Consider the following 25,202-nt stretch of genomic DNA (forward strand, 5'->3'; position numbering starts at 1 on the left):
CGCTGCGCTGGGGGCTTCTGCATCATCACAGCAAGCCTCCTCTGCCAAGTGGGCTTGGAGGCAGGGTTTTTGACATAACCCCAGACACCCGGCAAAAGCAAGCCCCAAGAACTCCGTGAGTACGGAGTAGAGCTGCACCGGATACTTAGGCGAAAGGTAATGTCAGCCCGAAGTGGCAAGCAGATATCCCTGTTGCCCATTTTTAAGTTGCCTCTTGCCGACTAAAACGTACACTAACGGCGTTGTTGAGCGTTTAATCCCAGGAAAATGAGAGTCAGAGCGAACCCTGCCGATGACGGCGGTAGCACTTCGTATAGGGATGGAGCAGTGACAAATTATGGATTAGACAGTGGTTTGGATCCCTGTTAGGGCAGGCAACAGAAAGTCTCTCGTTGTGATACGCAGAGCATCTAGGTTATGGGTAGCTTTTGTTTCTCCACGCTAATATCGGGGGGATCCGATCGCCAAGTGACGAGAAGGCCGAAAAACAAACCTGGAGCCCGGTGAAAGGCGGTGCTGGAGAGCAGATTCTTCAGGGCGAAATGGTCGAGACACGCCGTGTCGAACTGCATTATGCATATTTTGATGATGCTATCGCGAATCTAAGCACAGTGCTGCAACATTCAGCAAGCTGCAGCCTGCAGGTTTGGTCACACTTCAAATTCCGGGCTGTTCCTGCATAGTATAGCTCGCACACTTGGATGGCGTGTGTACTCCGTATGTGTATACCAGTTGCTCCGCAACTTCCCTGAACCTGGATCTGGCTGGCCGTCCCTTTAGTCTCACAACGGGTCCAGTTGACCTTTTTCTCTTAGTAACAAAACGAGAAAAAAAAGGTGACTGATCTAAACCGCTCTATTGTTCTGGGGTGTTGCTTGGAGGCCTTCCTGGCCGCCCGCCGCCGCCTCCTTCAGGTCCCGGACAACAGCAATTGGTGTGCTTCCCTGGTGGGCTTTCGAGCTGTCTAGGGCAGCAAACTGAAGCCAACCCTGCTGCTATTGGGCTACGGGAGGCCCCTTACGACCCGTAGGCTCCATCTCGAGCCAGGGGCGGATTGTTCCCGTGCGTTATTGGGCGAGGAGATTTGCGCTTGTGGACGATCGTTGCAGGGTTGGTACCCATGAACTTGGGACTTCGAAAGTCTTGTTGCTGCAGGCTGCTTGATGCCGTGCCGTGTAGAGCTATGTCCTGCCATGGGTTGGATGTCGGACGAGTTGTCTAGTGTGCGTCTCTAGTCTTTCTCTTTCTCTTGGTCTCTTTCGTTGGTCTCTCTCTCTGCTCTTTGCTTTTGATCTTCGAGCTTCGACGTCGTCAGTTTCCTTTTTCTGCTCTTTTTCAAAAAGGGGATCACCACGTGACCATGACTAATCTATCTTATATAATCCGTATTGTCATTGACGATACAGGTATAAATTACCTTGTTTTCTCCTTTACCGGGTCTTTTTTGGGTTTTTTGGGACAGATCAGAAGTTACTTCGCACCTCGCGATCCTCGAGACAGCGAAGGTGATATCTCGCATTTCTCTGCTCCCTGCCTGACCCCGTAGCGAGACGAGCTGCGGGCGATGACAGGACCTGCATCTTAGACGAAAGATCTTGACTCGGGCCTTATTCAATTGGGTGAAGCGTCCCTGGGAGTGGGTGTCCCAACTTTTGCCCCAAAGTTACACCTTGCACAACGACGCAATATGGCGAACTCAACAGTCTATCTCCCGGTATAACTGCACAAAAAGGAAGAAGAGAAAAAGAAATAAACGGCATACATCTTCAGGATGCCCACAATCAAGGAACAATCCCGCTCAGGGGCTTTCCCTCTCTCCGTGGGATTGGAAAGCATGGAGGACATGCGCAAGCCGTCGATCTTCTCGTCCACGTCCACGTCCGCAGGATAGACCTATACACACATACGGAGTACCTTACCTCCACTCTGTCTCTGTCATGCAAGCAGGTGGTTGATATTCAGGCGCAAAGACGACGATCGGAGATGGCGGGCGAAGGAAGAGTGTAGCGAATGGGCTCCAGTTCTTCAAGCCTCTTTCGCAAGTGAGGAGATGCCCAGGCATGCTAGATCGCCGAAACAGGATATCCATGTGTGCCTATCCAAATTCCTGAGAACGTCGAGATACACCACTAGATCGTCTGGCCAGAAATTCTCCGGCGATGATCCGACTACCACGCAATTCAACCTCTCCCCCTCCCACACTTTTCTCCCACACTCCCACACTCCCACACTCTTGACGCCAAGCCATGTGAGTGATCAGCTTCACGGCACAAAACCTAGTTTGCATACTATAGGCTTATGCTCCGCCGAGAGAATAGGTCGGGAAAGCACTAGAAAACCATCCACTGCAGAGATCGATGGGATGTGACGAGATGGACTTCGCAAGATCCTGCCGCTTGGGAGTCGTCTCATGCAGGTGTCACTTTTCCTCGCTACTGTGGCTGTCGATCCCTTTTTTTTCGCCATCTAGTGTACTCCGTACGGAGTACTTGACTCTGTACTAACAACTGATATGTGTGTGGAGCGATTCCGCAGTCGAGACGACGAAGGGATCATAGCACAACACTGCCTCGGAATGCATGCGAAGTGGTGGCTGGCTCAAGGTCACGCGACGATGTGTCTGCAATGTAGGTGCAAAGTTAGACAGTACCTGTTTTTCTTTTCCTCTTTGCCCTTGCCTCTCTGACCTATATGTGGGATGGATGACTCGCACATCGTTGAGACACAGGGCAAGGGGTCGGACGTCTCAGTTCTACACCTTTGCCACGGCTATAAGGCGTACGTAAAATTCCATCACATCGGTCTGCGCGACAGAGGAACGGACACCAACTAGCCCGACCCTCGGCCTTTGCTTTTGTTTCGAGTCCGGTACAAGCTTGCTCCGCATCGTCGACCGGCTCCAAGCCCTAGGAGAAAACTACCGTAGAAAGGAGGGCGAGAACGTCAAAGCTGAGGTACTCTGTATAAGCTTGTACATAGGCTTGTACGCGGAGTACAGGATTCAGGCACTCCGTTCTAACCAGTCTCTAGTTCATACTCCCTTAAGGCGTGCATGATGTTCCAAGAAGAGCATATCTCTAGTGTGTGCGACTAGTCTATCAAACGGTGTGAAAAGGTTATCTGACAAGCAACGAACGCTGATAACCCAACGCACGACAGATGTTCAAACCAACCAAGCTAAGGGTATGTACCTGGTCAACGATCATAGCCCTATCTCCATCATCCCTGTCGTAGTGATCAAGCGCTATTGAAGTGTATCCCATATCTCGACTTCGACCTGGCCGTCGGCGTATTTCTTAAGGGAAGCACTGTCAAGATCTCTGATGATCCAATCTGCTCCGGCGTCCTTCAGTTCAGCTACAGCATGCGTTGTGGCGAGCGCGAGAACTTTAAACCCAGCAGCTTTCCCTGCGCGGACACCCGACGGCGCATCTTCAATCACGAGCATCAACGTGCTATGTTCCAAGCCAAGCCGAGAACGGCCTAGCAGGTAGCATGAGGGATCTGGCTTGCCGACCTGCACATCCTCTGCAACAACGAGATATTTAGGGTGTGCAAGCTGCAGGACGCCCAGCCAGCCAGTAATCAACGCATTGCTGCCAGACGTTACGACCGCCCAGGGTGCTCCAGCCTCTTCTAACGAGGTAAGGAGCCGTCGTGCTCCGGGTATCTCAGTAGCATCAGCACCTAGTTCCCGCGGGACTCGCCCTTCCATCATGCTAACATCTGTGATCGCGCCATAATCAGAGACTTGATCGCGCCATAATCAGAGACTGACTTTCCGATGCATACCGATCCCCACGGAGCGGAATGGTAGTGAGATGATAGCAGCGGCAGCTGGAGCAGCAACAGACTTACACTCCCAATTTGCCCTTTCAGGCGCAAGGATCTTGAGCATATCTATGCTTCTCCTGCCGTGAGAAGTCTCCAAGATGACTTTCGGATCAACTCCGATCTCCTGTCCTATTCTTCCAGGCCACAGTCTTTAGACGAGGAAACGGGAACGGAACAGCCCTTCGCGCATTGGGGCGCTATCATGTACGAGATGTGCCAGACTCACATATGCCAATGTTTCACAACCGCTAGACCGCAAATTAGCTTAGCAACGATGCATTAACGGGAAGAGAAAGACTGCATGATGCAAAGGCGGCTCACCAGCCGTGGAATCTACAATTGTTCCATCGAAGTCGAAGAGCAAGCCGTCGAAAGTAAGTGATATGCGGGGGCCTGTGAATGGCCCGACGGAACCCATATTGACCTCTCACGACCTGCAGCGAGGCAGACCTCTCTCGAATTGACTTGGTGTGTTTATGGTAGAAGCTTCTCTATGGAAATGCAACCGGTGAACAGTTTCTTCAACGTCGTTCTCATCCCACCGAGCGTAGAAGACTTTTTATATAGGATGCCGAATCCCACCACTCCGTTTCCTGGTGTTTTATTGGTCAGTCTCTATTACTCAGCACATTGGCTTAGTCATGTCATCCCTTATCTTATCGCCTTTGCCAAGCTTTTGTAATCAGTAAAATCTTGGCATTCTCGACCCACATAAAATTATTTTTGCGGTGAAAAAAGAAAGAGAAAGAGAAGAAAGAGAGAGAGATCTAGAAAGCGAAGGAGATATCCCGAGCGTAGATATCAGTAGAAACAGATAAGATGGTGAAACTCGGTGAGCATGCGCCTGCTAATTATTGTCACTTCCCCGGTTCTAACTTGTGCGTTCAGGGAAATCGTCAAAGCGGACGCCAGTTCGGCTACGGAATAAGATCGAAAAGGCCAGTGCCGCAAAGCAGAGAAAAGAGCGAAAGCTCGCCAAAAATGTTCGCGACTCCCACTGAATTGGTTTCGTTCGGTTTTTCAAGCCGATGATGCTAACCACTTAACCGTTGGATTAGAACCCTCAATGGCGCTCAAAGCTCAAGAAAGATCCCGGTATCCCAAATTTGTTTCCATATAAAGATCGACTCCTGCAAGAGATCGAAGAGAAGAGGCGATTAAAGGCAGAGGAAGCACAGAAGATACGCGAGGAAGCAAAACTACGACGTCAGGCACAGAGCACGGAAGAAGCTGCAGATGTTGAGATCTCGGAAAATGCTGATCTTATCGACGATGAAGATGATGAGTTGGTCGATGACGATGAGGATATGGAGATTGAAGGAGAAGAGTCCAACCCAATGGCTGCGCTTTTAGCCTCTGCAAAGGCTCGCGCTGCTGAATTCGCGGATCAGAACGACGATGATGCTATGGTGGATGACGAGGAAGATGGTGGGGTTACATTCGTGGATTCTGCTGTGCCGACAACAAAAGAAAGCTCGCGCCGAGCATTTGACAAGGCCTTTAAAGAGGTGATTGATAGGGCAGATGTCGTTCTATACGTTCTTGATGCGCGAGACCCCGAAGGAACCCGATCTAAGGAAGTAGAACGAGAGATTATGGCTGCCGCCCATGGGTCGAAGAGACTTATTTTGATCCTGAATAAGATCGATCTCGTACCTCCGCCGGTCCTGAAAGGCTGGCTGGTGTACCTACGGCGCTACTTCCCTACTCTACCGCTGCGAGCTTCCACCGGAGCTCCTAACGCGCATTGCTTCGATCACAAACAGTTGACCGTCAAGGGCACTTCAGAAACCCTGTTCAAGGCTTTGAAAACATACGCACATAACAAACAGCTTAAACGAGCCGTATCAGTTGGCGTCATTGGATATCCCAACGTGGGCAAATCTTCCGTGATCAACTCGTTAACAAGTCGTATCACCAGAGGCAATGCCAACGTGTGCCCCGTCGGCGCAGAGGCCGGTGTCACCACCAGTCTTCGAGAGGTCAAACTGGACAGCAAACTAAAAATCATTGATTCTCCAGGAATCGTTTTTCCCAATGCCGAAAAGTCCAAATCCTCAGAATCCCGCAAAATAAACGAACAGGCCCGACTCATTCTACTTAATGCAATACCCCCAAAACAGATTTCCGACCCTGTTCCTGCAGTGACCCTTTTACTGAAAAGATTATCCTCGTCTGAAGCCCTACTCTCAAAAATGCTTGCATTCTACGGCATCCCTCCTCTCTTCCCTACTAATGGCGACAAGACGACCGACTTCCTCGTCCAGGTTGCTCGGAGGAGAGGTAGACTGGGGAGAGGCGGTGCACCTAACATCAGCAGTGCAGCCACGACTGTTATAACTGATTGGAGAGACGGACGTATCCAGGGCTGGCTTGAGGCCCCTACTTTGCCTGTGTCTACTGCTGTGGAAAGCAATACTGCTACTGAGGGAGAGGCTAGCGGACAAGCTGCAGACACGAAGCAGATAGTGACGGAGTGGGCAAAGGAGTTCAAGCTCGAAGGCCTATGGGGAGACGATGCTGCTCAGGAGGAGGATGATGAGCAGATGAAAGAATAAATGGTCCTGCGTACTCTTTCCTTCTCGTTTCTAATGTCTACTATTTTTGTCTGGGTCTATATAAGGCGCAAGAGTTATTGGGAATCAACCTGCTTTTTTATGTAGCTTACGGAAGAAATGATATTCCTACACATGGCGTACAAAATAAATGCTGTGATCACGGTCATTTTTATATTGTTTATTCCCCCGTCTAAACGTCGTATTTATCACCACATTCAAAATGTTCAATGAGTTTAAAATTACAAGCCCTGCTGAACCTTGAGAATTATTTAAATCCTGATATAGTTCTATTTGTAGCTATATATGAATAAGATATATATTAAACAGCCGCGACTGGTTGGCGCGTTTCTGCTCCACACCGGAATCAGTATCGTGGCATTGGCGCGGAGACAAAAATATCTTAATTATACATCCCACCACCGCATATATTAACACGTATATAAAAAACTCAGTGCAGCATTTATATCTTCTTACGAGTTTCCTGCCTAGCTCAAGGTACCTCAGACCTCCATCCCCGTGTAAATGGCAGATCATCTCTAACTTGTTTCTAGCGTACATCGCTCCTGATACCCGCGACTCAAAACACAATCTTCCACGACTCCCAAACTCGACGGCCGTATTGCGAGTGTCCTTTCCAGCTATACCTCGAACCCGATCAATTTCCATTAGCGTTACGGTGGTGATTTCTCACAATGTCTACCGCTGAGACGGGAGGCGCAGAGCCGAACGGCAGTGAACCTATCCATGCCACAGCCGGCGAGATAGAGACCGGTGAAAATGCGCCAGGTTCAGAGGCTGCTGAGACAGGATTGAGCGTCGATGTAGGGCTTCCCGGTCCCTTTTCTATCAGCATGCTACGAATTCCCTCCGTATTTTCTTTTGCCTCTATCGACGACTTGCTTCTTTCCAGGCCTTATAGCGCCCCAAGGTTGAATAACGAGAGCTGACAAGATGACACGACTTCGTGTTTGGCCCATTTAGGATATTTTACTACCGCGAAGTGTTATTATGCGGCTAGCAAAGGACATGCTGCCTCCCGGGACCGGTGTTCAGCGCGACGCGGTCACAGCCATATTAAAGGCTGCCACAGTATTTGTTTCGTACATATCTTCACAGTAAGTTGACGATATTGCCCGCAACCTTTCTACAGTTATAAGATCTATCAGCTAACGTGTGGTACCCCGTGTATAGTGCAAACGACATGACAGATAAGAAAACATTAACACCGCAAGACGTGCTTGCAGCCCTTACAGAAGTAGAACTTGGTGATTTCCGACCACACCTGGAGAAACAGCTAAAAGCATACACGGCCATTATGGAAAACAAACGTGAGTCTAAGAAGAAAGGAAAATCGGGCAAAGAGGGCAACGGTGGAATTGATGACGCGCCGGGATCCAAACGGTTAAAGCGAGATAACTACGACCAAGAGAAGGATGTATCCGGGGCTACGACCGGTAATGAAACCCAAGAACCAAGCAGCAAGGGCCAGCGGGAGTCTCTACAAGGTGCCGACAGGGGCGAACTTGGTGAAGACGACGACGACGATACAGAGGCCATGGAGGATGCCAACTTAAGCAACGAGGAGGAGGACGAGGAGGAGGAGCCGGCCGAAGACGACGCAGAGTCCCACGGAGAGCAAGATGATATGGATAAGATAGAAGACAGCGATACGGGCCACCGAAGAAGAGCAGCAGCAGCAGCAGACTCTGGCTCCGGCAGCGACAGCGATTGAAATATTATATATAGAACTCCCCCGTCCCAGCTCCCATCTGCGCTATCCCGTATAGACTGTATACAATAACAAGGCCACGGTCGTGGTTGTGATATTCGCCGGCTCAACAGTAGACTGTCTCGTGTGCTCTCTCGCTGATCCCGGTCACTTGGTCGATGTTGTTTGTTTTGATGTTGCAGGAGAGAAAAAAACAGCCGGGCGGACTTCCCGCTAGCGAGCCCCCTTCTTCCCGCTCGTCCATCAACCATCAACATCATCACTATATCATCATCAACCACCAGAACTTCGACTGCTCGACTTCCACCAACCGCACTCACCACGTCCGAACTCGCGCTCTCCAATGGCGTCGATTCCGCCGTAAGAGGACGAGGTTCGACGCGCTTGACATCGCCCGGGGCGGCGAGTCTCTCTTCAGCTATACTCTCCCGTCGTTCTCGCTCGCGTCTGGGTCTTCTATCGCGCTCACGATGGAGCAGTACGACCTCTCCGACACGTCGTCAGAGCTGAGCTCGATCCCGTCGACGCCTCTCTCAGATGACTGCCTCTGCCCCCCTTCTCTGGCGTCTCAGGGCTTCCACTCCGTGGCGGTGCCGGCGCGCACTGCAGATATGACAGAGTCCGCGCCCGTACGCAAAAGGCGAAAGATAGAGCCGAAGCCCAGGATTACCAGATACCTCGACCTGACGGAGCCTGACAGACAGGTGCGCCCGGAGCAGGAAGAGCAGCTGCAGTCGCTGCTGAGGACGCTTCGTGGGCACCGCAAGATCGTGGTGGTGGCGGGTGCTGGAATATCAGTCTCTGCTGGAAGTAAGTTTCTCTCTCACACGACAGCCAGCTCGATATCAATTGCACGTTTCACTAACAATATACACTACAGTACCTGATTTTCGATCCTCTCATGGCCTGTTTTCTACGCTCAAAAAGGACCACAAGCTTAGGGCTTCTGGGAAACAGTTGTTCGACGCCTCGGTGGTTTACCAGGATGAATCGATGATTTCTTCTTTCCACGATATGGTCCGCAACCTCTCCGATATGTCTGCCAGCGCGAAGCCAACTGCGTTTCATCACCTACTGGCTCGTCTGGCAGCGGAGAAGCGTTTATTACGTTTGTATACCCAGAATGTAGATGGCATCGAGTCTTCTCTTCCTCCGTTGGAGACGAGCGTGCCACTAGAGGTGAAGGGGCCCTGGCCCAAGACCATCCAGCTACACGGCGGTTTAAACAAGATGGTGTGTCAAAAGTGCAACAAGACTTCGGATTTTCAGTCAGAGCTGTTTCGCGGCCCTGACCCACCGCTCTGTGGAGCCTGTGAGGAGATTGAAGAAGCAAGGACTGTTGGAGGCCAGAGAAGCCGTGGTATTGGGAAATTACGACCGCGAATGGTGCTCTACAATGAGCACAACCCAGATGAAGAGGCGATAGGCTCCGTGGTTAGTTCTGATCTACGCGCCAGGCCTGATGCACTCGTGGTGGTTGGCACCAGTTTAAAGATCCCTGGCGTACGACGCATCGTCAAGGAGATGTGCCGTGTCGTCAGAGGCAGGAGGAATGGAACCACGATCTGGATCAACCACGACTCTCTCCCTTCTGGCAAGGAGTTTGAAGACTGCTGGGACCTGGCCATCAAGGGCGACTGCGACAACGTTGCACACCACGCCGGCCTGAAGAGGTGGGACGACAACAGCGACGAGATCTTCGATGAATGCACTTCCGAGGAAGTTGAGCGTATCAAGTCAGAGGTCGACGTATCCGTCGTCATCACGCCGAAGAAGCCGACCCAACAGCCTCTCCAGTTCCCTGACTGCATGCCCACGCCGTCGTCCAGCTCTGAAGACTCGGTCAACGCGAACAAGAGATCGCAGAGCCCAACGCCGTGCGCCCCCGCCGTCACCAAACAGAAACGCCCCAGGACCAAGATTGTCAAAGCGGCCAGGAAGCCAGCTAACAACAAGCCTAAGGCGAAGAAGACCAAGGCAGGAGACGTCGCTGCCAACACTATCCCGATTAATAAGGCGTTCCCAAGTAGAAAGGCCACTTCCAACGAGTCTAGAGCGGGAAAGGGCCTACACGGCAAACTCGACGAAGTCCTCAACCCGATACACCCTGAGTCTGCTCGAAGCAACGGCCCAGCGGCCCCGGAAACCAAGGAGAGCGTCGTCCATACCTAGAGCTGTACCGTAGTACTTAATGTGTGAAGGCAGTAGCGAGTCGCGTGGATTTATGTACGATGCAGGTACAGCTAGAGCCAATATAGAACCGTATTTATTATCAGATCTAGTTGAAACGAGAATAATGAATGAAGCTAGCAGCAAGCAAAGAAAAAAAAGAAAGCGCAAAAAAAGAAACAACTCGAAGTTGCTGTTTTTGGCGGTACTGGGAATCGAACCCAGGCTGGGGCAGCCACAATGCCACGTCATACCACTAGACCATACCACCTTGTTGATGTAAGTTCGTCCACAACCGTCTACAAATGTCTGGATACATCGTTGACCTCAGTAAGATATGTAGCTATTATAGAGATGTAGCTATTATAGATGTAGCTGTTTAGAATGTACGGATAATGTAGTGTATATGATATCTGTAATGGTATATGTTTGTGTCTTGAAGGTCTGTTTTGCGCTTGTTTGTGTAGATAAACAAACTGTTACAGATAGTCAACACAAATAGTTCATATATTTGTTAAATACTCTATATATCTGTCAAGGAAGCCTACACGTTAGAATGCGATACCTATACCACAGCTACATGAATTGAGCGACTACCAGACAGCACAAGAGATGGAAGAGACATTAGATGTGGACGACCTCTTCGGCGACTCAGGCGGTCTGGAGTTGAGCCTGACAGCAGCTGTGCCTTCGAAAGCACTACCAGCTCGAATCGACGAACTGCGGCTGCTAGGATGTTGCCAGTATGTATAATTGGCCTTGAAACGAGGCTCCCTATCTTCTATTATGTCTGGATCACCTGCTGATGCGTTAATCAAAGAAAAATCGCGTGGTCCAAGATGGGCGCAATCGCCTATATCGCTCCAGACGGGACGAAGGCATTTCTACGACATCTCAGCTGCGGCCCCGAGAACGGGAAATGGGGTCTCAGCGATGGAGACCCAGACCATCCCATTGCAGACGCACAGGGCGGCCATACTCTGGTTCACCTTTCGTGGAACGAGTCGGGGACGGACATCGCCATTGTTGACTCGTGCGGCCGTATATCGATCATTGCAATGTCGGTGGCCTTGAATGTTCTGATTCCATCGCGTCCGGCAATTTTGGATTCCGATGATGATGGCAATCAGCCGGTTGGGCTCATGTGGCTGTCCATCAATCGATCGGTGAGTACTTCGCCTTTATCGCATCTGTGTTTCTCTTGTTGACTGGCTTCCTAAAAGGTGCATACGTTTAGCCATGCTGGCAGGGCAAGTGGTCGATGGGCATACGTTAGATACCCGCGCAGACCGATGGGGCCATTCCATCCTCTGCACAAGTCGGCCTTGATTGTTATTACGAGATCTGGCAAGCTTAGGCTGCTCTATCAAAACCAGGAGTCCAAATGGGGAGATATGGTGGTAGAACTGCATAGCACGGGCTATACCAATGATATTCTGACCCATGCCGCCATGGCTCCCGTTGACGGTATGATATCTTCGGTTCTATAGTCTTCTTTTCACCTGAGGAAGCGTCCTACTGATACTCTTCTTAGGTGGTGGGATTATGGTGGTGACTTACTCGGCGAGTAACGACTTACGACTCTACCGTGCACAGCTCAAGTGGGAAGGCGCACCAGTAGATACAGCTCATCAACGACCGAATAACTCCATTGCAGTACCGAGCATCCAACTGGTTCACATTGAAGTTGAAGTTCCACATGTGGTCCCGTCCCCATCAACATATGCGTTGGGAAACCCGGAAAACATAGCCAACAATGCAAACGGATTATTTGCTCTCACGCACCTGCAAGTAATTGCATGCCCCTTGGATTCTCCTGGAGGCCAAACGGCCCCGGCGATATTAGCAGTGTTCTCGTACCCTATCCACAACTCACACGGACGGTCTCACATCGAGCACCCCAGTGTGCTTGCTCGATGGGAATTCCGCTCGGTCACCCAGAACCTCCACAGGAGTTTTGATAACATTGTGTCGAAGCAAGCGCGCCATCCGTTGTTGGTATGTCTACTATATATATTCCCCGGAAATACACTCACCAGATAGCTAACCATAGCTCCTCAGCCTAACACCGAGTTAAGGAGACAGGCGGATTTATATTTCGAAAGGCATATAGTCTCAGTTGACTACATGGAAGCAGGGAATGTCCTTGTTATAACTCTAGAGGACAGCAGCATAAACTTCTACGATGCAAAAAACTTTACTCCGCTCTCTGGTCTCGACGATGTTGAAACGGTTACAAGCCTGCCCCAGTCTGGCTTCGCATTTCCTCCCGCAATATCACCTGGTAGGCCCCCCTTGAGCACTAAAATGTGCACTTGAAAGGCGTATGCTGACTGCTAGTCTAAGGTGTTCATATTTCTTTTTCACCAAGTGGCTGCATTGCTGCCACTCTAGATGAGAAATCCCAGGTCCAGATTCGCATAATGGAGCATTCGTTCGGTGCAGAAGATGGTTTATTCAATGACGGTGAGGATGATAGCTCATATAACTAGAACTCCTCGAAGCTGACTCGTATCCAAAGGAAAATTCATGAGCGCTCTGGCTGCTCTTACTATGGCATATTGCAGAGCATGCAGTAGTGACAGTAATAATGATGATGTACTGATGATCGTTATGCAGCAGCTGAATGCAGGTGAGTTCATATCTCTTGGAATATAACATTAATAACAGGCAAGATTTAATAAAAAACATGAACTGCAGATTCCCACAAGAATTTCATAAATGAAGTATATCGAGCTCTTTCGATGAATGTTGATTTCACAATCGAGCAGGACAAGCTGATGAATAATCCATACATCCTAAAATGCTTTAGTATGCAGGCCGCCCTTGGATTCAAAACACGGCTTGAACGCCGTAACCTTGCAGCAGCAGTTCCCTGGGTTACACTGCAGCTTCGGCAGATATCCATTCTACTGGCATACATGCACTTTAACAAGGCCGGTGCTGAGTCCGAATGTCATGACCCTGGTAGGTCAACCAGAAATTCTCCCTGTGGTAGGGAAGCCTGAGCTAATATCTAGTAACAGAGGTACTACGAATAACCCTGGGGAACGTGAAATGGGCCCTTGATCTTGCAAAATATCTTGTTGATGACCTATTCGAGATTTCCGACAATTTCGGTAACCAGGTGAATAGCCAGGAGTCTGGAACCTCACCAGGTGAGAGATTTTTCCAGGTAGCTTAGCATGGTGGGATGAACTAACGCGGCATTCTACTAAAGGCAAACCATGCGAATCATTATCTATTCTCCTCCTCATCTCAAGCATCCCACGAGCATTTCTTAAATACCTATGCCGTGGCCTCCGTGGCCTTTCTAGCGGATTCAGAAATGCTACAAATCTCAGCAATGAATCATACCAGGTCTATTCTCAGATCGTGACACTTATAGCAGACTCAGCCCTGAAAGTGGATGTCTATGAGAAACTCCTCGCCAGTGTCGATAACGATGTTAAACATGCATATCAAAATGCAGGTTTCACCAACAGCGACCGGGCCGCCCCTGAGCGTGACCTCCTCATCACTGGCAGTATACCACCAGTCTTACAGCCGGCAGTGACGTCAATTCTTACCAAAACCATGCCCATGGTCCGGAATGAAGCTAATCCAATGTACCTGTTTCTACAAGATTACAGCTGGCTAGGTGTTGGTGACGACAAGCGAACGGATATATATAGACGAAGATATGAACTGGACATTCTTCGAAAGGTTTTGATACCTTTGGATGAGCCAAGGGGCACTGAGCAGCGGCCGAGCAGAAGGTGTGTTCGATGCTGTGGTGTGTCTGAGGAAGTCCCGCCGAAATCAGTTGCGGCGGTGCGGATGTTAATGAGGACAGTCGTACTCCGGGCCTGTACGTGTGGAGGAATGTGGTCTATGAGCAATGCGAATAATCTAAGGGGCGCCACGCTGCCGGGATGGAGACAATCAGGGTAGTCTACTAGAGGGGGTTCACAAGTTTTATATATCTCCGAGAGCACCATCTACGTTTAAAGTTTGTCACCGGCTCTTGATGCCAATTTAATTAACATCGTTTCACTCCGCGGCGGTTGACCTGGTTGATGATAGAGGGGTAAAGGAAAGACCACATGGAATAGGAACTGGTAGCGGCGCTTAACGCCTCGGCCTTTGTTATTGTTTGATAGTAGAGAATGCTACCGAAATCCAATGGTATCTATAGCAGGCGTAACCCCATCGAATTGAATCCGAGCAGCCGGTTCGGCTCCATATGAAAAGCGTGCACCTCCCCAGCATATTAAAACGAGTAGTACGTCGGGAATCATGGAAGAAGAGCTGAAGTAGAAGAAATTATTTTCCATTTTTCATAATTGCTGCGTCATTGCATCTTCTATTGATACATCTGCAGCGATTCATAAAGACGCAGCAAGTTCAACCAGGGGAATGCGCCGCTTTTAGAAACTTGAACCAGGAGGAAAAACGAAACGTTTATGCCTATATGCGGAGTCGCGATTAGCATCCATGTTGTAGCTATTGACTGCCGAGGCGTGTCCGTCGCCTTGCGAGATACGTACCTTGACGGCATATTTCCTCTGAGGGAAATGCATCAGCTTCTTCTTCTGCTTCTCGGTCTTAAGGGCGGCCTGGTGTGGGGTGAGTCGTCGTCGGATGGCGCGGGTCTTCTTTGCTCGGAGGTCGAGTGGGAGGTATTTCTTGTTCTTGTAGAAAAGGCGGAGTTGCGAGCGTTGGTTGGCGTTGATGACTGTGAGGACCTTTGCAATGGACTTGCGGAGATCGTGGCTATTAAGAATCAAATTCCTCCATGTCAGCTTATCGTCCTATACCGCAATCCCTCGAGGGGGTTTCTGTATGAAAAATTCCTCCCCCAGCCCTGTGGGTTTTCTGGTTGATGAAATTTTGTCCACGAAAAGAAGAATCTGAGAAACTGGGCGTAGTATCATACATTCTGGTGAGTTTCGACGCGGAACCTCCGGCGATCTTCTGGACGCGCAGTTGGCCCAACTCGGTCTTCAATTCATCGAGCTGCTTCGCGAGGTCGTCTTTGCTCTTGCCCCAGAGCTGGCCGGTCTTGACTTTGGCGGACGACTGGAAAAAAACACAGATATTAGCATGCTGCACACCCGGGCACCTCGCATCCCTCTCTCCTCGCTGTCTCCGAACGTACCATGGTGACTGGTTGCGGTGTTGTCGATGTTGATGCCGACCTTGAAGCTGATGGCGAAGTTTCTCGTGGATGTTGAAGTGTGGGACTAGGGCTTCTCGGTTCCTTTAGCGGCGTAGGCGAATATCACGTGATACGATGACGCCAAGGCTGTCCAGAGGCAGAGATATAACATCATCAAGACAACAGACGAGAAGAGAAGAGAAGAACTACAGCAAGAGGGTGATATGTGAAGGATTCTGACCGGCTGATACACCCCCATCGTCTTGAAGAACGATGACGACCTCGACTGGGACCGGGTGGGCACAGCTCCGACAGCAGGCCCGGTCTCTAGAGACTCAGGTATGTATAGATCAGGGGGACACGCTTCTTGGATACAGCGCTTGAGATACGGAAGCTAATGGGTTGGTTAGACCGAGTCGCTGTTTCATTCATATGCCCAGTATGCTTCCATGAGCCATCTTCCAGCGAAGCCGTCGGAGGACGAAACTAGGCTGGAGGGCCAGATTCGGGACATCCTAGCCAGAGTACGTCACATATTCTCCGTTTGTCTGCGTGAGGCCACGGGGCTAATCTATCTTCTCTCTCCAGCGAGAAACCCTTATATCACAACTAGCCCGTCTTCTAGACTCCGAGTCCGCCCTGACCGCCTCCGCATTAAAGCAGAACAACCTCTCTCGTCACCGAGAGGTTCTCCTCGACCATCGTCAAGAAATCAAGCGCCTGAAAGCTACTATATCCGACACTCGAGACCGTGTGAATCTGCTTTCGAATGTCAGGTCAGATATAAATGCGTACCGCGCATCGAACCCTTCCGCAGCGGAGGCAGACTACATGCTCGAGGAAAGAGGACGGCTAGACAGCAGTCATAACATGATGGACAACGTCCTGAGCCAGGCGTATGCCGTCAACGAAAGTTTTGGTTTACAGCGAGAGACTCTAGCAAGCATCAACCGGCGAATCGTCGGTGCTGCGTCCCAGATACCGGGCGTCAATAACCTGATCAACAAGATCGGTGCCAAGAGAAGACGAGACGGTATTATTCTAGGCAGCTTTATTGGAATATGCTGTTTAATGTTGTTTTTCTTCAGGTAAATTACTCTTACGCCTATAATTCTCATACCTATACCACTGTACAATTTGATATGACGGGCGGCGTTACTGGAGGAGAATTTAGCCGGCGTTGCGTATATTTGATTGACTTTCTTATTCCTTACTCCCGCTGTTTTCTATATGGTATCTCATGCATATCTATACAATATCTTACATCTTCACCTTCGCTTCATGCCTGAGCAGCCTTTTGTATTTCTGATTCCGAGACAACCTTCGGCATGGCTGTTGCCTGGCTTGCTCTCTTTTCGCTTATCAGCTTTTGCAAGCCCCTGTTTAGGGAACTCAGCTCGTCCGGTCCGGCGATGCTACTTCCAGCCCACCTAATCTTACAGTTCTCATCCAGAAGATAAACATAACCAACTTTCCCGTTCAGCATCCCAATTTGGTCTTTCAGATAATTCGTAAACCCTTTTCGAACCAGAAAGTATCTCTCATGTTGCTCCTTTGGCATCTTCCGTCGCATACTCCCCATGAAGAGACGTACGAGAAGGGCCTTGAGCCAGTTGTCCTCATTATTGATATCGACCTTCTGCATCACGGGGCCAGCTTCGGCGATAATTTGCTGTAATTCTGGATTCTCCTTCTCGCCGACGAAGGTGACCGTTTGGCTCTCGGCCCAAAGACTAGCAAAGACGCGGACCAGAGATATTTTGCCGCGAAGAATTGAAGTGGTACTTTGCATTGGTTTTGACCGTGAAAGTGTTCGGCCGAAGAGGTTGGGAAAGTAAAGAGAGAAATCTTCCTTGAATAGTCGAGGGTTACAGAGGAATACCTTTCCGCTGTGATAATTCATTCGGTGCCATTCTCGGTAGTACGGCTTGCTGTATTCCTTTATCCTATACATCGAAAATTAAAGGTCGTTAGCGGATGAGTTCCGAATAATATTAATGCTATACTGGGGTTCCCATGATCCTTACAGCTCCGACTGCCGCTGTTGGTATTTATCTTTGTCCACGAAATCACCTCCGCGTTGTCGCAATGTTCTCTTATCGATACCAGTATTCTGGCCCTCTTCTGGGGAGTATGGCAGCCCTAATGGACGCTTCAATGGCTTCGGGGTGAATTCTTTAACCTCCGACTTGCTTAACGCCACGGGGTTCTGCTCAATCGCCGGTGGAATGCTCAATTTCCGAGCTTGCGGTTGTGGTTGCGTCTGCTGCTTTTGCTTCGGCGGTTGTTGCTGTAGTTGTTGCCATTTATTTGACAAGCTGAATTGACGATAATGGGATAATCCATAGGAAAGGCAGTAGCTCCGGCGGAGGTAGCTCGCCTCAAAGAGTGAGGAGACAGCCTGAGGTCTGCTCATTTTGATAATTGACGAGAACCAAAATCTATAAATTTGCTGAGCGATGGTCAGAAACTGATTTGAAAACGAACTGGGATTGGCTTACTCGAAGGTCAAACAACAACTTGCGGTTCCAAGAGACTCCCCATCACTCCCTGTGCAGTCTCTTTGCTGGTTTGCTGGCGATTGGCTTCATGCACCTTTTGTAATCCTTGAAGATGTCCAGACTCACCTCCATCTTATCTTGTTCACGTGACTACATAACTATGGGCACTGTTGCCTGGACCCATGGCTCATTGTATAAAGGGGCAATTTCTAACAATTTCAGATAATTTCAGACTCGGTCAGTAGGCATATGACATTCGGCTGAAAATGACATTTTCACTATATATATACACCCATGGACAAGGAAATCTTTTGTCGAGAGCTTTATGCGTCAAGTGAAGATGAACCGGACGATAATGAGATAATATCCACTTTGAGAGACTGTCGTCAAAGAGCTGGCAGTAGCAGTACCTCATCTCGAGATGCGGTGTCAAAAAGAGCAGTGCACCCTAGATCGACTAGAGGTGAAGTTCCCAAAATGCTGCATACCAGCTCCTCTATGACCAAGAGTGAGCCAAATAAGAAACAGAAGTTATCTAAGGAGGACTCACTCATGGGAGAAAAGGAGGGAAAGAGAGAAGGGCGTTGCCATACTGTTAAGGACCATCCTTCGGTCCTCGACGGCCTCGTTCTTTGTAAGTTACGGAACATTGCTGCGATGCTGTCCGTCTTTATATGAAAGCTGAAAGTAACCACTGACTCGCCTGCAGACTTTATTCCCAATAATATTATCTCACAGGCCAGACGGATCCGTATTTCTAGGGCAATCGAATTCGGTGCGACTCGGGCTACGAAATTCGACAACTCAGTCACACACATAGTCGTGGAAAAGCGGCTTACCTACGACGACGTGGTTAAGTATCTACAGGTCTCGTCAGTTCCGGTAAGCCTCAGTAGTAGAATCACGACAACTTGAAGCACCTAACTGTTTACCTAGGCCGAGACTATCCTGGTTAACGAGAACTATCCGTCGGAATGTATAATGAATAGGAGGATACTAGATGCATCTAGCCCTCGTTTTCGAATTAACGGTGCATCGAAGCCGACACTGAAAACCTCACCTGACCAGGAACGTCGGGAGTTTTCTACCTCGTTAAGTATGCATAAGGATGGTGATGACGAAAAGGCCGAAGGAGAGCCGTCGGCGGGTTTAGGACTACCTATTCCTGCAAACAACGTTGTCTGCGAAACAAGCAGCAGGGACGATTCTCATAGACAGGAACCAGATCACCTGGATGCCGCAATTAAGCACATAAAAGAGATTGCCGCTCTCGTGAGCCGTTATCCAGATCTGCTAAAATGGTTTATCGTTGTATCCACTAAATATTTGCTAGCCCCTGGATTCTTCTGGCGAGGAGGACAATGCCGTAGTTCCCGAAGGGCTCGACTCTAGCACCACAAGGAACCCGGCATGGCAAAAGTCATTTACTTGCATGAGTAAAATGGACGGAAAGGATCGTGCGAATAATTCCAATTCTCGGACCATCGAGGTTTTGCAGCAGATGTTGGACTACTACGAGCGCACGGCCGACCAGTGGCGTTGCCTTGCATACAGGCGTGCAATCGCAGCGCTACGTAGGGAGAACGAGAAGATAGCCACAAAATCCCAGGCATTAAAAATCCGCGGAATAGGGGATCGTCTGGCGGCTAAAATTGAGGAAATCGTATGGACTAACCGGCTCCGAAGATTAGAGCAGGCGAATCTAGAGCCGAATGACGTCTTGCTATCCCAGTTCCTTAAAATATATGGAGTTGGGTTCCAGCAAGCTTCAAAATGGATTGCGCAGGGGTATAAATCATTGGATGATTTGAAAGATCGAGCACATTTAACTACTAACCAGAAGATTGGAATTGAGCGGTATGACGACTTCCAGAAACGAATACCCCGAGAAGAAGTAGAGACACACGGTGCTATTGTGCGAGAGGTAATCCTGGACGTCGATGACTCCTATACTGTCATCATCGGGGGTTCCTATAGGCGTGGGGCAGCGGACAGCGGAGACATCGATCTGATTCTGAGTAAAGAAGGCGCGTCCCTACAGGAGATAAATGACCAGATCATGACCATGGTTGTTCCACGGCTCTTTGAACGAGGGTTTCTAAAGACGGGGCTTGCCGTGTCCTCGCGTGCAGATGGTTCGAAGTGGCATGGGGCATCGGCGCTTCCTGGAAATCCAGTATGGCGACGGATAGACCTCTTGTTTGTCCCCGGTGACGAGCTCGGCGCTGCACTGATATACTTCACGGGCAACGATATATTCAACCGAAGCCTACGACTGCTGGCAGGTAAAAAGGGCATGTGTTTGAACCAGAGGGGCCTTTTCCAAGATGTCATCCGGGGCTGGCCACCTCTTGGAGAGCCGCGACGAGAAACGGATCTTCGAGCTTCTTGCTGTGCCGTGGAGGCCACCCGAGCATCGTGTCTGTTAATGCTACCCTCTACTACCTCTTGTCCTTCTCATCACCCTTTCTCGTTTTATGTACAGAGTATGTAGTATCTAGATAAAATATAAATTAAAAAAGAAACGACGTTGGGGTGAGCTTCTGGATAAATATTTCTCCGTTCCCAAAGCGGTTAGCAAAGGCGGCAGAGGATGTCAGAAAACACACCGCCTCCAGGAGCTTGATTTTGCCATCTGGACTTTTGATATACAAAAAAAAAGAGGAAGAAAGACGCGCTTCAAGCTGCAGGCTGCGGCTTCAAGAATACATTTCAGGCTCGACCAGGCTCGACCAGGAGCTGCTGTCCTGGCCGTGGAGTGCCATGGAGTAGGGTTGCACGCTGTCTAGCTTGTCGTTTAATTCCAGGCATAATTGCTCCTGTTATTCACTCAGCTACCCTGGTAGTCCTTTCCTCACTTCTCAATTGATATCTGGTGTGATACTATGAGCTCCTCTCAAAAGCGCGACCAGACCTTTCTTTCTACTTAAGTGATGCTGTAGCAAGCTCTTACTGGAGACTTGCCTTTTATTTTAATGACCGGCTGCCCTCTGCCACCATGGGCCGCAAGCCGAATACGCTTATCACCGAGTTCTTTCACCGTGGTGAAAAGCTCCCTGATTCTAGCAATCGATACGAGCATACGTGCAGGCTCTGTGGAGAGAAGTTCTCGAAAGGCCGCCCAGATACTCTGATCAACCATATCTCGAAAATATGTCCGGCTATTTCCACGGCGGACAGGGACCGGGTGGTCTACATGTCCGGCATAACCGCAAATGGACAGCGAGACAAGGGCGCTGTACGCCAGGGCCAACCCAATGCCGACTCTAGTAGCGCAAAAATGACCAATTCGACTCGTGGGAAACGCGCCACAAACTTCCAAAATGGTCCTAGTCTGAATGGCCTCAATGTGCTTGCCGAGGCGTCAAGGAGAGTCGGGGCTTCGAGTGAAGGGCAGCTATACGACCGTATATTTGAGCTTAATGCTGCAGATCGGGATATGGTTGTTGATCCAGCCCTCGAGAATTCGACAAAATTCAACCTTGGTAAGGCAGCTTTTGTCTGTGCCATGACTCAACATGGGAACCCTAGAGCAACTTGGCTATACTAATGTATTATTCTATCTCCCTTGTAGAAGCTGAATTAAATCACGCCGAGTTTGTCCACGCCTCTTCACCCACTGCTCCATTCTTCTCAGCGTCGTCTGTAGACGCCAGCTCGCCTCTTCCAATGCCTGCTGTACACTCTCTGCTCCCGGTTGATTCGCAGCCAGATCCCCAGTCATCACACCTCTCCTTGATTGCTGCCTCTGCGAATGAGATGGTGACGGAAGATGCGGGTGCCTCCTTGGAATCAGCAACTATGTGCAACCCAAAGCCTGATGCGTGGCCCATGCCCTCCCACACAGAAGCGCAATCATCGACTCTAGATATCTCACCTCAAATCGAAATGACAACTGCAGACGAGATGATACTGCAGAACCATATCAATTCTGAGTTGAATCTACCTTCCAGCTCTCATGAACGGCCGGGTGCCTACCTTCGGCCTCTTGCTACGAACCCGGAGACCCAGCCTGGCAGTGAATTTTACTGTGAGGTAGTCGATTCTAAGAAATCGAATAAAAAGAGATCAACCTTCTCTGAAGAAAGGCGGAAGGAAGTTCGAGTGGTGAGGAAGATGGGTGCCTGTCTTCGGTGCCGGATGCTTAAGAAAACGGTTAGGCAAGATTCTCCTATAATATGGGTATGGTATATTAACGTTATTTATAATATTAGTGCTCGGCTGGGACACCTTGCGGGCAATGCAGGAATCTTCAGAACCCGCGCGTCTGGATGGAATGCTGCATCAGGGCTCGCCTTATGAATCAGCTTGAATCCTATTCCATCGGTATGTTGGTGTCCTTTATTTTCAAAAGCCCACGCTAACCTGAGATTAGGGTTGCATTCAACAATGGCTTACCACGACATTCGAAGTATTAAAAATGAGATACAGTTTGAGCCCTCTGCGGGCCGTATCGAAGTTATGCATTTCGAACTAGACTCTCTAAGCTTTCTTACATTTTCTGTTTTATACGGACAAAGACAGGCCGGTCAAACCATCGACCCCCAGATGTCTACCTCTTCTACTGACCCTATGCACGATGGGTCATTGCAATACGTACATTTACTCGACGGCGAGATTGAAGAACTGAGTTCTAAACTCGAGCTGTATATTAACAAAACATCGCACCTGTTCATCGAGAGCGAACAATCCGATTTTATCCGGCAGACGCTTCTTCTAGCGTCAGAACTTGCTAAAGAGCATGAGGTACATTTTGTCCTTTCCTTCGTTTTTTCTCACCCCTAGAGCCGAAGTTACTAACTCATAGACTAGGATGAAATGTTAAACGCCGCAGTGGAATTATGGGTAGCTACCGCCATACTAGTAGACCCATTCCTCAAATGGACAGTTTATATGAATCCAACCTTACCTACAATGACGAAACGGCCGCTTACCTCGACCTCAAATGAGTCCCGAATCCCAATAAATGGGATGAATCAATTAGAGTCGTACTCTTTGCTATGTACACAGTTGCGCTCTGCTGTCGAAAAGAGAGCGGCGAGAGTATGCAGGATATTGCTCGGTAAATTCGAACAACGGCTGCTCCAGAAACAACGTGTTGGCAGTTTTCGGACCTTTCTGGCGACCATAATTTTACTCAACTGTGGTGAAAGAATGGAATGGTTATTCCGGTCGTGGGAATGCGAGCACTACATCCAGCGGGTGAGCTTGGTACCATCGTTGCTATTATGACTTGACCTGTATTAATGAAGAAATAGTGGCCCTTGGAGCGACAGCCATCCTACTTTGCCTCTCAAATCGAAACCTTCGCTGGCGTGGTCTCGCAGCATTTGAAAATGCGATCATTAGCCCCTGCGTTCGTTATTATGCCAACGGGCGCTATCAAAGCTAGGGACGGCAGTGATAAAGATATCGGTCGTTGGTTCGATGCTGTTAGCACCGATTGTAAGTCTAGCTCTAGAACATGGTTTGCCAAATATGTCGCTAATAAATAATGATATCTCAGACCAATACCTCCATGCCCGCCAGGCAGCGGAATTCGATGCCAATGACTCCCGCTCACTCGACCTTAAATATTCATCGATGGTGGTCCTCTCTGCTGATTTTTCTAATGAGTGATTGTGAATATCATCCCGAATACTTACCTTGATCCTCGCTTTACGACTAATGATGTGGACTTCTTGAAAGATACTTCAAGTCGCACGATGTTAATGTACTAACGATGCATGTTCTCTTTTCGTTTCGGCCTCGCCTTGTCTGTCTGATATCTACTTTGCTATTTTACTTAATTCTAATCGCTTTCGCGATTCACCTGCTGTTTCATACTGCGTGAAGTTTACACCTTTTAAGGTTAAGTATATCCTTATACCCGTGTTAGGCTACCTGAAATAATAATGTATTTTTTATGATATTCTACCTTTTCATAATTTATACAGGTATCCTATAATTTTTAAATCGTTGATTTATTAAAGTAATTACTACCTTATTGACTATTTTGTTATTAATGGGCGGTAGCAAAAGAAAAGACATCCGTTAGATAGTTATTTTGTTAGTTAGATAAGGCGGGGCCGAGGTTTGTCCCGCCCCGTGAAGGAACAGGAAACACAACACAACCAAGCAGCCCGATCGTCTCTCTCACAGCGTATCTTCCACGGCCTATCACCTATAGTCATTCCTTGCCCATTCAACATTAGCTAAATTAAGGAGAATGGACTTAGGCCTGGAGGATGCTCGCCATTTCACAGTGAGCCCGAATGCTGACAAGATAAGGTCAAACATCCGGGCAATGTACGATGAAGGGGTCCCGTTCTTTACGAAAGCCGCCATCCGGGAGGTCTATCAACAGCTGAAAGGGGATTTGGGACAGGGGCAGACGATATCAGTAAGGGGCCTTGATGGCGTTATTGCCGAATTTGACGTCTGGGTCGACGAGGTCGAGGCGCGAGATGACGAGCTGCCCGAGCACCTCGAACGAGTTATGTATGTCTACAGCTCTACCACCCCCAATAATACAATGTTTAGCAGCTTATATACAATTACGGTGATTTGTAGAGTCAAGCCTATAATCTTTTATGCATCGTCGGACTATCTTCAAAAGTTTATACAGGAAGAGGATCATGCGTACTGCAGCCTGCGTATTTACCATACAGACACCCTACGAGACAGAATTACAAAGGAACCGGTAGCCCGTATCCCGTCTAGTGAGCTTGTTAAAGGTGCCTTTAAGGAAGCCCTAGAGCAGTGGGAGTCGAGCGAAACCTGCCTGAATTTGCAGTCAACATTAAGCAAGATGACATTTCATCCTGACTTAAAGATCACCAAGATTATTGCATTTGCATGTGCAAATATCACCTTCCGATTTATAAGGAACCCAGATGGTGAGATGGAAAAGGACTGCTGGGACGCTTCAACGGCGCAGCATGCTCTGATACTTACTTTGCAGAAGAGCCTAAGCCACTTAACTGGAAGTGACAGAGCCATCCAGTGCTTTGCGCAGGATCCTGAGTACACACCCGTTGACTCTGAGGTACTTGCAGAGTACGGAATCAATACCCTTAATGACCCAGAAGGTTTCCTTGAGGTTGACGATACTACTTTGATAATTTCATGCGCTGCCGATGCGCCAGTAAAGGAGATAATCGCAGACATCGCGCAGCCCGCTATGATTCTTTGGGATTATTCCCGGGAATGGAAACATAAGGGACAAGTCTGGTAAGTCCTCTAGTTATACTCTATTTATTTTCCTTGATATACTGACAGTCTATAGTGCG

The 25,202-nt window shown here is 49.1% G+C and overlaps 10 protein-coding genes and 1 non-coding gene across 11 annotated transcripts; 7 read left to right on the top strand and 4 right to left on the bottom strand.

Moving 5' to 3' along the window:
• Positions 1 to 3,244: 3,244 nt before the first annotated feature.
• On the bottom strand, positions 3,245 to 4,252 carry GIQ15_02557 (uncharacterized protein; the record flags this gene model as incomplete). The annotated part of the gene is made up of 4 exons (XM_033549974.1): positions 3,245 to 3,726; positions 3,793 to 3,968; positions 4,061 to 4,082; positions 4,156 to 4,252. 4 exons carry the CDS (start codon positions 4,250 to 4,252, stop codon positions 3,245 to 3,247), a joined length of 777 nt encoding a protein of 258 aa, XP_033407135.1.
• Positions 4,253 to 4,653: 401 nt separating this feature from the next.
• Positions 4,654 to 6,392, top strand: GIQ15_02558 (nuclear GTP-binding protein NUG1; the record flags this gene model as incomplete). Its single annotated transcript, XM_033549975.1, has 3 exons — positions 4,654 to 4,666; positions 4,723 to 4,817; positions 4,893 to 6,392. 3 exons carry the CDS (start codon positions 4,654 to 4,656, stop codon positions 6,390 to 6,392), a joined length of 1,608 nt encoding a protein of 535 aa, XP_033407136.1.
• Positions 6,393 to 7,084: 692 nt separating this feature from the next.
• GIQ15_02559 (uncharacterized protein) lies at positions 7,085 to 8,124 on the top strand (the record flags this gene model as incomplete). Its single annotated transcript, XM_033549976.1, has 3 exons — positions 7,085 to 7,213; positions 7,374 to 7,507; positions 7,584 to 8,124. 3 exons carry the CDS (start codon positions 7,085 to 7,087, stop codon positions 8,122 to 8,124), a joined length of 804 nt encoding a protein of 267 aa, XP_033407137.1.
• A 155-nt stretch (positions 8,125 to 8,279) lies between these two features.
• Positions 8,280 to 10,293, top strand: GIQ15_02560 (Sir2 family histone deacetylase Hst4; the record flags this gene model as incomplete). Its single annotated transcript, XM_033549977.1, has 2 exons — positions 8,280 to 8,931; positions 9,002 to 10,293. The coding sequence occupies 2 exons, from the start codon at positions 8,280 to 8,282 to the stop codon at positions 10,291 to 10,293; spliced, it is 1,944 nt and encodes a 647-aa protein (XP_033407138.1).
• A 197-nt stretch (positions 10,294 to 10,490) lies between these two features.
• GIQ15_t0015 lies at positions 10,491 to 10,561 on the bottom strand. Its single transcript has one exon. It is a non-coding gene; the product is annotated as a tRNA-His (tRNA).
• A 341-nt stretch (positions 10,562 to 10,902) lies between these two features.
• GIQ15_02561 (uncharacterized protein) lies at positions 10,903 to 14,180 on the top strand (the record flags this gene model as incomplete). The annotated part of the gene is made up of 11 exons (XM_033549978.1): positions 10,903 to 11,033; positions 11,111 to 11,456; positions 11,667 to 11,757; positions 11,825 to 12,288; positions 12,352 to 12,574; positions 12,685 to 12,756; positions 12,812 to 12,922; positions 12,991 to 13,257; positions 13,317 to 13,448; positions 13,679 to 14,048; positions 14,096 to 14,180. 11 exons carry the CDS (start codon positions 10,903 to 10,905, stop codon positions 14,178 to 14,180), a joined length of 2,292 nt encoding a protein of 763 aa, XP_033407139.1.
• A 519-nt stretch (positions 14,181 to 14,699) lies between these two features.
• GIQ15_02562 (60S ribosomal protein L35) lies at positions 14,700 to 15,433 on the bottom strand (the record flags this gene model as incomplete). The annotated part of the gene is made up of 3 exons (XM_033549979.1): positions 14,700 to 15,045; positions 15,209 to 15,351; positions 15,431 to 15,433. The coding sequence occupies 3 exons, from the start codon at positions 15,431 to 15,433 to the stop codon at positions 14,700 to 14,702; spliced, it is 492 nt and encodes a 163-aa protein (XP_033407140.1).
• A 270-nt stretch (positions 15,434 to 15,703) lies between these two features.
• Positions 15,704 to 16,522, top strand: GIQ15_02563 (protein transport protein GOS1; the record flags this gene model as incomplete). The annotated part of the gene is made up of 3 exons (XM_033549980.1): positions 15,704 to 15,769; positions 15,841 to 15,954; positions 16,019 to 16,522. The coding sequence occupies 3 exons, from the start codon at positions 15,704 to 15,706 to the stop codon at positions 16,520 to 16,522; spliced, it is 684 nt and encodes a 227-aa protein (XP_033407141.1).
• A 187-nt stretch (positions 16,523 to 16,709) lies between these two features.
• GIQ15_02564 (mitochondrial ATPase complex subunit ATP10) lies at positions 16,710 to 17,846 on the bottom strand (the record flags this gene model as incomplete). Its single annotated transcript, XM_033549981.1, has 2 exons — positions 16,710 to 17,376; positions 17,458 to 17,846. The coding sequence occupies 2 exons, from the start codon at positions 17,844 to 17,846 to the stop codon at positions 16,710 to 16,712; spliced, it is 1,056 nt and encodes a 351-aa protein (XP_033407142.1).
• Positions 17,847 to 18,408: 562 nt separating this feature from the next.
• Positions 18,409 to 23,550, top strand: GIQ15_02565 (uncharacterized protein; the record flags this gene model as incomplete). The annotated part of the gene is made up of 11 exons (XM_033549982.1): positions 18,409 to 18,565; positions 18,641 to 18,813; positions 18,868 to 19,203; positions 19,265 to 20,351; positions 20,874 to 21,416; positions 21,506 to 22,086; positions 22,146 to 22,257; positions 22,307 to 22,677; positions 22,744 to 23,133; positions 23,190 to 23,376; positions 23,438 to 23,550. 11 exons carry the CDS (start codon positions 18,409 to 18,411, stop codon positions 23,548 to 23,550), a joined length of 4,050 nt encoding a protein of 1,349 aa, XP_033407143.1.
• A 589-nt stretch (positions 23,551 to 24,139) lies between these two features.
• GIQ15_02566 (uncharacterized protein) lies at positions 24,140 to 25,147 on the top strand (the record flags this gene model as incomplete). Its single annotated transcript, XM_033549983.1, has 2 exons — positions 24,140 to 24,411; positions 24,484 to 25,147. The coding sequence occupies 2 exons, from the start codon at positions 24,140 to 24,142 to the stop codon at positions 25,145 to 25,147; spliced, it is 936 nt and encodes a 311-aa protein (XP_033407144.1).
• Between the last annotated feature and the right edge of the window lie 55 nt (positions 25,148 to 25,202).

The sequence above is a fragment of the Arthroderma uncinatum genome, assembly GCF_011692745.1.
Source record: "Arthroderma uncinatum strain CBS 119779 chromosome Unknown scaffold2, whole genome shotgun sequence".
Lineage (NCBI taxonomy): Eukaryota > Fungi > Ascomycota > Eurotiomycetes > Onygenales > Arthrodermataceae > Arthroderma > Arthroderma uncinatum.